Source organism: Archocentrus centrarchus, chromosome 7, assembly GCF_007364275.1.
Source record: "Archocentrus centrarchus isolate MPI-CPG fArcCen1 chromosome 7, fArcCen1, whole genome shotgun sequence".
NCBI classification, from domain to species: domain Eukaryota; kingdom Metazoa; phylum Chordata; class Actinopteri; order Cichliformes; family Cichlidae; genus Archocentrus; species Archocentrus centrarchus.
Window position 1 is genome coordinate 23,068,825 of NC_044352.1, and position 12,430 is coordinate 23,081,254.

The 12,430-nt window shown below is 41.2% G+C and overlaps 1 protein-coding gene across 6 annotated transcripts in view; it reads left to right on the forward strand.

The window, feature by feature from the left end:
* The window catches only part of chl1a (cell adhesion molecule L1-like a), a 52,196-nt gene extending 40,014 nt beyond the window's left edge, over positions 1 to 12,182 (forward strand). Inside the window, exons 24-30 of one of the 6 annotated variants that reach the window (XM_030733998.1) lie at positions 2,404 to 2,442; positions 2,895 to 2,957; positions 3,406 to 3,519; positions 3,800 to 3,961; positions 4,336 to 4,512; positions 5,453 to 5,522; positions 11,216 to 12,182. In XM_030733998.1, the coding sequence (XP_030589858.1) occupies positions 2,404 to 2,442; positions 2,895 to 2,957; positions 3,406 to 3,519; positions 3,800 to 3,961; positions 4,336 to 4,512; positions 5,453 to 5,522; positions 11,216 to 11,429 (839 nt within the window). In that variant the 3' untranslated portion in view covers positions 11,430 to 12,182. The remainder of the gene's footprint in view (positions 1 to 2,403; positions 2,443 to 2,894; positions 2,958 to 3,405; positions 3,520 to 3,799; positions 3,962 to 4,335; positions 4,513 to 5,452; positions 5,523 to 11,215) is intronic. The other 5 variants (XM_030733999.1, XM_030734000.1, XM_030734004.1 and 2 more) reach the window with 5 other exon arrangements.
* Positions 12,183 to 12,430: the final 248 nt, after the last annotated feature.

A 12,430-nucleotide genomic window follows, 5' to 3' on the forward strand; every position in this document is an offset into this window, starting at 1 on the left:
AGCAGGAAAAAATGGGAGGAAAAAAAAAAAGCTTGAGAACAGTGTGGCACACAGTGGAAAAATATCTATTTTTCTCCATCAGGTCTCATGAGATAACAAAGGAGCAAAGATAAAGCAGGGTACAAACTTGACAAAAAGCACGGAGGAGCATATGCCTCAAAAGTCGCACAAAAATAACCAGCTTCTCTAGAGATTAAATTACTGCTCCCCAGCACGGCACTTGAAGACCTAAGTTGTTATCTGCAACAAATTTGCTAATGGCTTGAACGTATTTACTTATTTTCTTTAAGTTTCTTTAGAAACACCATCAAAGTCTAAACTTATACCTCAGATATCTATGTACACATGCCCCCAGCTTTCCACTATTTACTCTCCAGATTTTTTTTGTTATGTTGTTAAACCTTTGCTTACTAATGTTCTGCTTCTGGATCCTCGTATTTTTTAAGGAAAGCTCAGGTAGGGGAACACTTGATTCACACTAGATGATGTGAGAACTAAAGGATTCACAAAAGTAATGAAACCCTTTTTTTTTAATCATAAATGCAAACGTTGTTTAAATGAATGTAACTATGAAAAATGTAAACACACAGGGCTGTTTGGTGTTCTAGGGTGGGGGGGGGGGGGGGGGTCTTTAAGGTGATCTGTGGCAGTGCATCAGTCTGTTCCACTTTTAGATGAGAACAGGCTAAATCTGTGGGTCTAAAATTCACAATCTCAAGTTGATCCAAGCAGTTTATGTATTTGCAGAAAATTATGATAAAAGGTAAACTGCAAGGCTCCTCTATGCCCATAAATACAACAGATGCCAAAATGTTCATTTTAAATTAAGGAAACAAAGTTCTTCAACATGAAACACAACATGAAAATGATCTTTGCTCCCACCTAAAACAGGAAACAAGTGAACTGGACTGATGTCCACATGAAGCCAAACTAAATTAAACCATTATTTGGAAAGAAACTGTAACCAGGAACCAAATGAATGTGCACATGACAACACAAGATGAAAACATTACATATTAAAATGCAACAAACAAGCATATATTTTAAAGGGCAAATAATAAAACCAGAGGAAGAGCAATGTTTTAATTTAAAGGAAACTACATGTAACTGTGAACGCAATCGTCATCAACCACAAAACTCCTGCTTCCTGGCTTTTTAAAAATGTATTTATTTATTTATTTTATTATTATTTAGGTAGGTATCACTGGCTTGGGCTACTGTTATTCTCCTCCTGATGTGACATGCAGCTGATGGTCATCCCATCATACATGTTGGCATGTCAGTCATTGCACAGCAGCCTGATGATGATTATTTTGAATTGATTACCCATCAAACACGAGCTACTGCTTCCCTTTCTTTGCAGCTTAGTTTAGGTAATATCCTACATTTAATAATTAGGCATATGAGTGCTTCACTAAACACACAAAGGAGCTTAGCTGGCTACAAATGAAGACAGGTCATTTTTATTCTCTCCAAATATATTGAGGCTGAGCTCGGAGCCTTGGGGTCCTCCTAGCAGCTGTGGGGAACCTACGCATCTGTGTAGTCTGCATATAACAAGAAACAGCTCTGATGACACAGCACAGCTTTTCAGACAAGAAAAGGTGCAAAACTTCAAAAATTATTTGAATTATTTAAATGACCCAATAACTATATTGCTAGCTATAATAATATAGTTTGCCAGTGTTGCTGGTGGTACTGGTGGTGCTTTTCACCTCTCCAGAATTTATCCTTTTCTCTGTGCACCTTGAAAATTGGTGATGTTGAGCCAAACCTCAAATATCTAGCACATATTTAGGTCACAGTTTCCCTAAATTAACAGTATTGGTAATTACCAAAAATCACCTTTTATGTTTCTGTAATGATTAATCCACCAGTATGTGCAAGCTGTTTAATTGAAATGATATTTTCAGTACTAAAATATTATTATTTTTGTTATCCATTAATTTTCAAATTTATTGCTTTACAAAAAAATAGTACAGCATATTATTTATTTATTTTTATTAAGATGCCAAATTACAGTTATTTACTTACATTCCTGACCAGAAAATTTATTTGTGGTCGACTATTATGCTTGATTAATTTCTGCCTTTTCAGAGAAGTTCAGTGTGCGGGCTCAAATCTGGATATAAACACACACACACACACACACACGCACGCACACGCACACACGCTCTTTTCATTGCACGGTGCCCTCTAGTGGTGCAGATCTCAACCAGGCTTCAAATTGAAAGCAACACTTACAAATAGCTTATGCAGGTCTACACAAGAGGTTGTGTTTGTGTTCTCCGGTGTCCCTGTAAATGTGTCAGCGTGTGTTTGTGTTGGTCTACAAACCTTAAAGCAGGATTTTCATATACATGTAATCTTCGGCTTTTGCAATTTCTTTTTATCCCTCTGAAGATGTGTCCCAGACTCCAGCTGTGGCCCCTGCTCAGAGCAGTATGTATCACCGCCTGCAGCTGCTGTAGCTGGCCAACATAGAAGTGGTGGTAGAGACAGACGACGTTGTAGGCGTATTGGTGTAGCGAGTAGCTTTCCGTAGCCTCAGCAAAAACACGTCCTTTATAGTTGTACAAATATAATTTTGGTGATTCCTGTATACCACTTCGGGAAAGACAGAAAGACATTCCTTTGTGCAAATCACTTGTCATAAAGTGACAGTTGTGGTTTAAATTTGCAATTCAGATTTATTGTTCAATCCCTGCTGCAGCTACAGAGTGTCTACTGCTGTATAAGTTGCGCTGTGCTTGTGCAGTTACTGCCATTAATGCAGTTTTCCCAGTCGCTCTAACAAATTCCGCCTTTATGTAGTCTCGCTTGTTGCACAATATATTAGACTTGACAGCTTTTGTAGAAGGAATCTAACATCTGAGGTTTCTCTTTCATTCCAGGCTACAACTGCTCTCTCTCTGTTCCCAGCTCTATCTCAGGCAATTCTACTCATCCTCCTTTAGGTATATAGTTCACACTCACACATGCACAGCCAATATTAAGCCTGCGAGCTTGTCTTGATGCACTTGAACTTTCAAGTAACAATAGTATTTGAGGCATGGAGTTGTTTCAATCTATTCTGATACCTGCTCATGGTGGTGGTGGGGCACCAGGAAATGCCAGCTTTGTTTAACATAAAGTGAAGACTGGATGTCACTCCCGCCCACGATCTCTATATCTACCCTTGATAAGCTCAAATCCAACTCCACTCAATTAAGTCTGGGGCCGGGAATTGCCTTTTGAACTGTCGTCTTGAAGGGTTTCTGCTAGACGCACTGTTCTCAAGCTGCAGGGGATCCTGTTTGCCTCTGCTAATCCTCTTTTCCTGCCTTCTCTCTCCTTTTCTCTCTGCCTGTCTGCGTTTTCCCTTCCTCCTTATTTTCTTCCTCCTATTTCTTCTTTCTTTATCAGTTCCAGTGCTGTTGAACATAAGCTCTTATGTGAGTGACACCTTTGCCAAAATCAGCTGGACTGCCAGAGAAGAGCAGCGGAACTTGCAGCTTTATGTGGCTTATATGAATAACCGTAAGCTACTTTTCCTGTCCCCGCCTTGCTAAACATTGATGGGAATTTTGGGTTGCATCATGTTCAGGTATACCTAAGAATGTTTTATATTAACATCTAAAAATATATCATAAGCCTCCGTGGCTGCTTCTATCACTTCCCTTTAAATGTATTCACATGTATTTAAGTAATCATTAATGCAACCAGTACATTGGGGAACCATTTATTACTTTCCAGCAGCACGTCCTCCTCTGCTAATACAGACTTGCTGCTTGTGCACTTCCTGTGCTTTGCTGTGTAGGTGATGGGAACTGGCGGATTTCAGAGGCCGTAAACGCTTCTCAAAGTTTCCACATAATCGATGGGCTCGAATCCGGGACGGTGTACACTGTACGCCTCATGGCTAAGAGGCTGCTTGATAACGCTAGTATTTTCGAAGATGTTATCGAGACACGCACCACAGGTGAGAGAAGCGGAAACTGTCAGTGTCAGTAGATTTTAGTGATAACAACACCGCCGCCATAATCAAACCGGCTGAGTGACTGTCTGGAATGTGTGCATTTATTCCTTTTCATTTTTTCTTGAATTCTTGCACCTTTGTGTTTGACTTCTTCCTGTCTAACATTGTTATTAGGAAGAGGGAGAGTGCTATAGATGATGAAAATGTGAATGCGAGTCAAAAGTCAATGTGAGATCAAACCTCAGCTTATCACATTTTCTTTTTTTTTTTTCTAATCAAAGATAAAGTTGTATAAGAGTGCTTGAGGGACTGGGATGATCTGATAGACTGGTGTATAAAGTTGTTTCTCTCTTTCTCTTTGCCATTTTTGTTTTCAGGTTTGGAGAGTCAGAGGAGTGAATTTTCAACCCATGGCTGGATCATTGGGACCATGTGCGCCATGGCATTACTCATCCTTGTTGTGCTTATTGCCTGCTTTTTGCGGAAAAACAAAGGTGGCAAGTATGCAGGTACGCCGCCGCCACGGCGACAAGACATGCTCTCCATGGAAAAAGGTCAGTTAGTCTTTAGGGTTGAGTCCACTAGTCATTTTGCTTGGAAGTGAACTAAAATAGAAATCCTCAAATGTAAAAAACAAACAAAAAAAAAAAACACTCCCAATTTGTCAGGATGTTAGTTTTTACATGACTTGGGCCTCAACCCTAACCTCAAACCTGCTCAGTAATCTGGGTCACCTGTGCATGCCGACTACAAGCTACAAATAATTTGTGCAGCCCTGTTAGTTTCTCGGTACCTCTGATTTTATACCTTGTCAGGACAGACAAGTGAGAATCAGCTGGCTTTGTTCCACTCCTCTCCTCCGTTCACCTGTGGAGACCTTCCTGGCTCTTCCCTCACACTACTGTGCTGCCACGTATGAGAGTTAAATTCAGTCTCACAATGGCCTGTGTCTGTTCACTCACTTTCTTTCCTCTCAACCTTCATGCTTTCCCATCTTCTCCCCACTCCACTTCTTTGCCTGCTGTAGCTTTGACATAAAGCACTGAATTTTTCATCAGCTCCTTTGGATCCCCCCCCGCCCATCCAGCTCTTTTCATGGAACCCCCTCTTTTGCCTTTCTCAAATGCAACTGGTATTTTTACAGCATATTTACACAAAGAGCTGACATCGAGCACTTTGTGCAGACACACAGAAGAGAGGCCTTCCATGCAAAGACTTGTAATGTAATGTTTACAGAGATTCAGCTGTTCTCAGATGGTTTTGGTTCTGACTTCTGAATGACTTACATAAAGTACACTCATCTCATGCAAAAGTTGAGATTGCATATTGCTGTGGCTCTTTTAAGCTTAAATGTTCAGTTTTGATTCTTCTGTGCTTTCCATAAGTACTGCTGCCAGAGTTATTTCTCTTTGTAGGATGGTAAAGAAAATGTGGTTGCATCTTTGTATGAAAGTGCTGCACTTTTAACAGCGGTCTGTCCTGCCCTCTTTGCAGTGAAAGAAAAGGAAGATCTCCAGCCTGACACGGAGTCACAGAGAATGAATGATGACACCTTTGGATACAGGTGAGCTATACTCCTTCTCTGTGAGCCAAAAATTGATGAGAAATATTTTTATTTTTAATTGCCTGAACATAAACTCTGTTGTAGCAAAATGAATGTGCCAAGCATATGTTAAATGTTTTCTGGCTGAAAAATACATTTTTGTCATGTGTCACCATGATGTTTTTCCCTCCCACCCTAAAAGCAAACCACACATTCATGAGCTTTACCAGGATGAACCTAGAAGCCAGTGTTCTCATCATTTAATGGGCTAGGTAATCACACGATGAAGTTAAAAGTAGTGGTTAACGCACAGCTCAAGCTTCGTTCCCTTTTAGTTGGAATTATGCTCTTTTGCTCCCGCTGATGTGCCTGTGTCCTTCTGTAAAGTGCTTAAGTCATGTTGTTGCTTTAGGCATCAGTAGGCCACTTTGTGTGCTAGTGTGTGTGTGTGTGTATGTGTTTGTATTTTCCTTTTTTGCATATTTGGACACTGCTTCCCTACTTCAAATTCAAATTATTCCATAGACTTCTCAATGTCCGTACGTTGTGCCCTCCCTTATGAAAATTCTCAGGTGCAAAACTGAACAAACACCCCTGACTGCAGGTGGAGCGGGCTGGAGGTAGGGATGTGCGAAACACGTTTGTTTACTTGACATTTGCATGGGCTTCAAATGAAGCTGAAGGGCCAGAAAGGATTTATAGACAGATGAAGATGACAGAGTTCTCCTTGCTGGCTGTAGTGCCTCTGCTTACTTGGGAACTTGATAGAAGTAGATTTACTTAAATATGTTTAAACACAATGTATTCAGCAGAATATCTTTAATAGAGTTTTATAATAGAGGAAACTTCCCACTGCACACGCAGAGATCCTGGATGCACAATAATTGCTGATGGAAAATATCTTACATTCAGTGACGCAGGAATAAACTAAGAATGACATATGGTTGAAAAACCAGGTCTTTGAGCCTGAAGCAGGCAGCTGTTGTACTTTATAATAGCTGTTGAATTTCCATTGTTTGCATTGTTTAGCTGATAATTTTGGGGAATCGACCGAATCCTATTTTGCCTGACAGCATTGCGGCAACTGTGACAATGGTGTGTTTGTTTGTGCAGAAAGCACCTAAAATAGCCTCTTCTGCCCGCTTTCATTCTTCTCGTCCTCGTGTTATTCAGAACATGATTACTCACAATTGTGTGGTTGCCGCCAGTTGCGTTCCTGTGCTTCTTGCCAAGACTGTGATTCTGTTAACAGGAACTAATGCGTCGTCCAGTGCCCATGACCCTGTTTTTATATTATGGGCCAGATTTAGTAAGTGGCGCAGATTAGCTTGATGTTGCAATTGTAAAAAAAAAAGTGCCAGTGGGAGTGAAGAGTGTTGCGGGCAATCTACTAAATGCACAGATGCAATCAGTTCACTTTGGCAATGAACACAAATTAGCAAGAGCTGCATAAATTAGCAGGTCAAAAAAATGAGCAGACCTGATGAAGGAGCGAGAAATCTACTAACAAAAAAAAGCATTTATGTTTCTTTCCTGAGAAAGCTGGTAAAGAATCTATATGTTCTGGAACCAGTGGAAACTCTTCTCGTGGAAACGAATGCACGCTGTGTGGGGTCTTGGAGGTTGTAGTATCTGTTCTCTATATAAAACAAATCGCTCAGCTGGAGCGCAGGATTTATCCAGAGTAGGCATCACCATTTTTATTTTCTGCATGCTGTATGAGGCTGCAGCTATTTATTAAAGCCAACTAAAGGAATCTGACTCTGTGGGAACAAACAAATTACAAGAATATTAACATGCTTCAGGTCTGATTGAGCTTAATAAAGGTTTTGACATTTCAATGTGAAATCCTATATACCTGAGACTACCCATCCATCCAATTTTTTAACGGGGTGCTGAAACCTTTCTCAGCTGTCATAGGGCAAGAGGCAAGCTATACTGTGGACAGGTCGCCACTATTACAGGGCCAATATAAATTGCTGTAAAGCTACCTGTAAGCTACTTGCATGTCATGTATTTTTTGTTGTTGTTGTTGTTGTTTTTCTTACTGGACAGCTGTTCTCCTTCTCTCGATACTCCACATTAAGTTCTGCTCTGTTGCATCAAAAATGCAGTATTATTGAGGACCAGAAATATGTGGGGCACAACTCCAAACAGTCAGGTCAAGGACAGAGCCAAAGCTCTGACAACGCTCTCGCAGCTTTAGTGATCCACCACTCCCTACTCATAATGTCTTCCCCTGATTTTCCAAATAAATTAACACTCTTAGTGGAAACTGTCACAGTCACGATCAGGTGCAAGATAAGACATGTTTTTTCGGTGTTCAGTGGTGGTGCAGTAAAGTGCCCGCTGTAAACCTTAGTAAATCACATTTGTATGATTCATTTAAACACTCTCCTCCCCAAATTTTGCACTCTGAAAAAGAAACCCCTGTTAGTCGTATAACAACGTGAACAGGAACAACAGCAAATCAGCCATGAAGTGGTCGGCTATGTAAAATGATAGAGCGGGGTCAGTGGATGCTGAAGCGCACAGAGCGCAGAGGTTACCAACTTTCTGCAGTCAATCACTACAAACCTCCAAACATCATGTGGTCTTCAGATTACCTCAAGAACAGTGCATAGAGAGCTTCATGGAATGGGTTTCCATGGCCGAGCATCTGCATCCAAGCCTTACATCACCAAGTGTAATGCAACGTGTCGGATGCAGTGGTGCAAAGCACAGTGACACTGGACTCCAGAGCAGTGGAGACGTGTTCTCTGGAGTGATGAATCACTCTTCTCTGTTTGCCAGTCTGGATTTGGTGGTTGCCAGGAGAACAGTACTTGTCTGACTGCATTGTGTCAGTGTAAAGTTTGGTGGAGGGGGGATTATGGTGTGAGGTTGATTTTCAGTTGGGCTCGGTCCCTTAGTTCCAGTGAAAGGAACTCTTAATGCTTCAGCATACCAAGACATTTTGGACAATTTCATGCTCCCAAATGGGAACAGTTTGGGGATGGCCTCTTCCTGCTCCAACATGGCTGCAGACCAGTGCACAAAACAAGGATCATAAAGACATGGATGAGTGAGTTTGGTGTGGAAGAACTTGACTGGTCTGCACAGAGTCCTGACCTCAACTTGATAGAACACCTTTGGGATGAATTAGAGCGGAGACTGTGAGCCAGACCTTTTTGTCCAACATCAGTGTCTGACCTCACAAATGCACTTCTGGAAGAATGGTAAAAAAAATCCCATAAACACACTCCTAAACCTTGTGGAAAGCATTCCCAGAAGAGTTGAAGCTGTTAAAGCTGCAAAGAATGAGCCAACATCATATTAAACCCTATGGATTAAGAATGGAATGCCACTCAGTTTCATGTGTGTGTGTGTGAAGGCAGACGAGTGAATACTTCTGGCAATATATTGTAACCGTGTCCACACCTTTGAGTCACTAATTTCTTCCTGCATCTCTGAAGAAAGTCCTGACAGTAGTTTTGCACTGGTGACTGTATATATACATTAACTGGCTCTATATACATTACATGTATGAAGATCATTTAGCAGTGTAGGTGCTGAGATGACATTCAAACACTCTTTAGCTGCTATTTTCTGATGAAACAGTAAAGAAACAGTGATTTTTTTTTGTTTTACATGTCTGAGGAAAGAACTAGCAAAAAAAAAAATAAATAAATAAATAAATTGTGATATTGAATTTATTTCTGATGAAGTTTATTTCGGAGCTCACCAGGCACGAGAAGCCCCGGTGTTTGTCTGTGAGCCAGTGCAGATGCTTTGCTGCAACTATCTGTTTAGAATGCTTCTCATGGTTGGTTTCATGAGTCTGTTCTGACTACTGTCCCCCCAGAGTGCCCTTAGCCTTACTATGATGTTGTTTTCCTGGCTTTAGAGCTGGATTCAGGGCTCTCTAGTGCCCTTTGAATCTCTAAAGGCAATAGACCACCCACCGGTATGCCACGTGTCTGGGGAGCTGACAAGTGGTAATTATGCTTCACATGATTTGTCTTTGTAGACAGCCCTCTATTGCTTTGCCCCTCTGTCCACTGCAAGAACAGCAGGTGTCATGGGTGGAGCAGGCTGTTAGCCAAGCGTATGATGCAATTTTTCCCTCAGCTAGTTTATGTTTTTCTTTTCTTTTTTTTTTTTTTTAGCCTGGTGAAAGCTCTCATGTTCTCACATTTCTCATATTTTTATGTGCAATTTGGGAGAAGGCAGCAGATGGGGGGGAAGTTATTTCTCCAGACACCTTTAAACTAGAATACAAACAACTTTAGGTTCAGGATTGGGAAAAATACAACTTGCACCTGAAGTTTCGCTGCTTCCCCCGCCCCCTGCCACCAAACCAAGTCAGCATGGGTCAATGGCAAGACAAATTTAATTACCTTCTGCCCAGCGACCCCCCCCTTCCCCAATATCCACCTGTATGTGAGGCTAAAGGAAAGCTTTTGAGTGAGCTGGGGCTCAAAAGCACTCAGCCCCATTTTATCATGGCATTCAAAGTCACTGTGGGCGGGCTGCAGCGGCTGTGGCATTCCACTGCTCTTAGATAACAGCCACTTATCTGCAGCGCTCTGGAGTCGTCAGAGAAAGGAGGTTTGATAAGAGCTGAAATGCGGACCTTATGTGGCTTGCATTGTAAACGGCCTCATGAAAACGGATAGATAAGATTGGTCATTAAAAAACCCCTGTGAAGGAGACCCATTTTATAATCTTAACTTGAACCTGGTCTCTGCGCTAAAATCCTGCTCAAAATGTTGAGCTTTTATTTGACACAGGTGTCAACTACAATATGGCTCAAATGGCACCATTGTGCATGTGCCACCTGAGCATTTGTGAATGCAGTCGCTCTGTGTTATGAATACAAAGAGAGAGAGAGAGAGAGAGAGAGATGTGTTAGCAAACACTGATAGTTTAGGGAATTTGAAGAGGAAGACAGGGAGGAAAAATATCCTCAGTGCTTTGAGGTGACCCCCAAGTCTCGTAGTAAGACACCTGCAAGTTGGCCAGTTGCCCAGCCTTAAATTGGCATCTAATCTCCTCACCCGGAGTGTGTGCCCCTGGGAATACTTCGAATGACAGGCTGTTTGTCTGGGATTGCATATGCCCCACCTCCACCCCTCTCTTCCGTCTCCCTTTCTCAATCTCAGCCTTCACCCTCCACCCCACCCTTCAACCCACTCCAACACACACACACACACACACACACACACACACACACACACACACACACACACACACACACACACACCTCCCACTCGGCTTCTTTCTCACTGCTCTCTGGCAATTTCCATTGCTGGCTCTAAAGAGATTTGAAATTGCCTTTGGTCTTGAAGCCCTGGCAATTAGCAATTAGTGAAGTGATTGTAGCAACCCGTTCCTGCCTCCTTTGTGCTCCCTTTCCTGCTGTGCAGCCGCTGGATCCACCCCTGCCTACTGCCTCTAGTGATGTATTGAAACCATAAGAACTTGCCTGTGTTTCCCTTAGCAAGCATTTGACATTCTATATGTGCTGAATACTCTGTTTGCTGGTGTTTGTGTGTAGCTTTTAATTTTATGTGAAATACATGCAGTGTGCAGCGCGTGCTTGTGTCAAAGACGGCCTCTTAAGGCGATACGTGTTGCTTTCAAAACATCTGTTTGATGTGCTGTACAATGAGTTTATTTTATGCACTGCACCGCTGTCCTCAGCCGTCCCTCTCTGTTCTTCTTAATGACAGTGACAGCGATGAAAAGCCGCTGAAGGGCAGTAGCCTGTGTTCCCTGAAAGGAGATGATGCAACTGGGGACAGCGTCAGCAGAGACAGCTTGGTTGACTACGCAGACGGCGATGGAGAATTCAGTGAGGACGGCTCATTTATTGGAGAATATTCTGGACGCAAACATAGAGGCTCTGTTAGCGAGCCCAACGGACCCGTCCTTGTGACCGTATAAAGCCGAGCTCCAACTGAAACTACTTCTGCTTCAGATCCTTTCAAGTCACTTTTTAGATTCAGATTCCCTGACATTCAGTATAGCTCGAATAGCCAAATAAGAGAAATGACTCAAGCAAGAAAGTGTAAAAGAGGGCAGAGGTTTTGCCCACAGCCTTTAACAGAAACAAAAACATTGTGTGTCTTTGTACATACTGTAAGAAAAATGATTATTGTAAGATTTTAAAGTTGGATGCTTTTATTAATGGTAAAGTGTTTTTAACCTTTCAGCCACAGTTTTTGTACATTGTTTTTTGTTTGCTTTTCTTTTGTTTTGTACTGTAACAAAGTCATCAAAACATGCATTTTGTTTACACTGCAGATAAAACTAACACATATAGTAGATATGCATCTATGTCTGTAGCACGTTTACACATTTATGATATACAGTACAATGCAGGATGTCATATTTATTGAAGACAGAATCACTCCTATGATTACCAATACTGTTCTTTCACTGTACATTTTTTGTCGATATGCATATTTCAAAGCTGATTATTTGTGATTTTTTTTTTTTTTATAATCAAAATATGTGTTTTCTTGCTTTTATATCCAACAGACAACATAAATCTATAAGCAACATGCATGCCTTTGGATTTTTGGGGAAATTGCAGCAGGAAAATATCAGTTTTTAGAAAGAAGGATGAATATCTTCCTGCTTCCTGCATTTGCAGTGGAGTGTCATCATGAACTTATTAAAGCCTCGATGGATGAATAAAGGTTTCACTGTAATCTCTCTTCAGCATTAAAGTGCAATTTGTCATACACGTATTTGTAAGGTTTTATACAGGATATAACAGAATGAATCACTCATATCCCCTAAGAATTACCGGGAAGCTAGACTTTTTATTACTATTATCATCATTATTATTATCTCCAAATTCTTAATGTCAGGTACATTCTCTATTTTTTTTTTTCTCTTGAAGTTGAGATATTCTCTCACTGGATAAGATTTGGAAATAT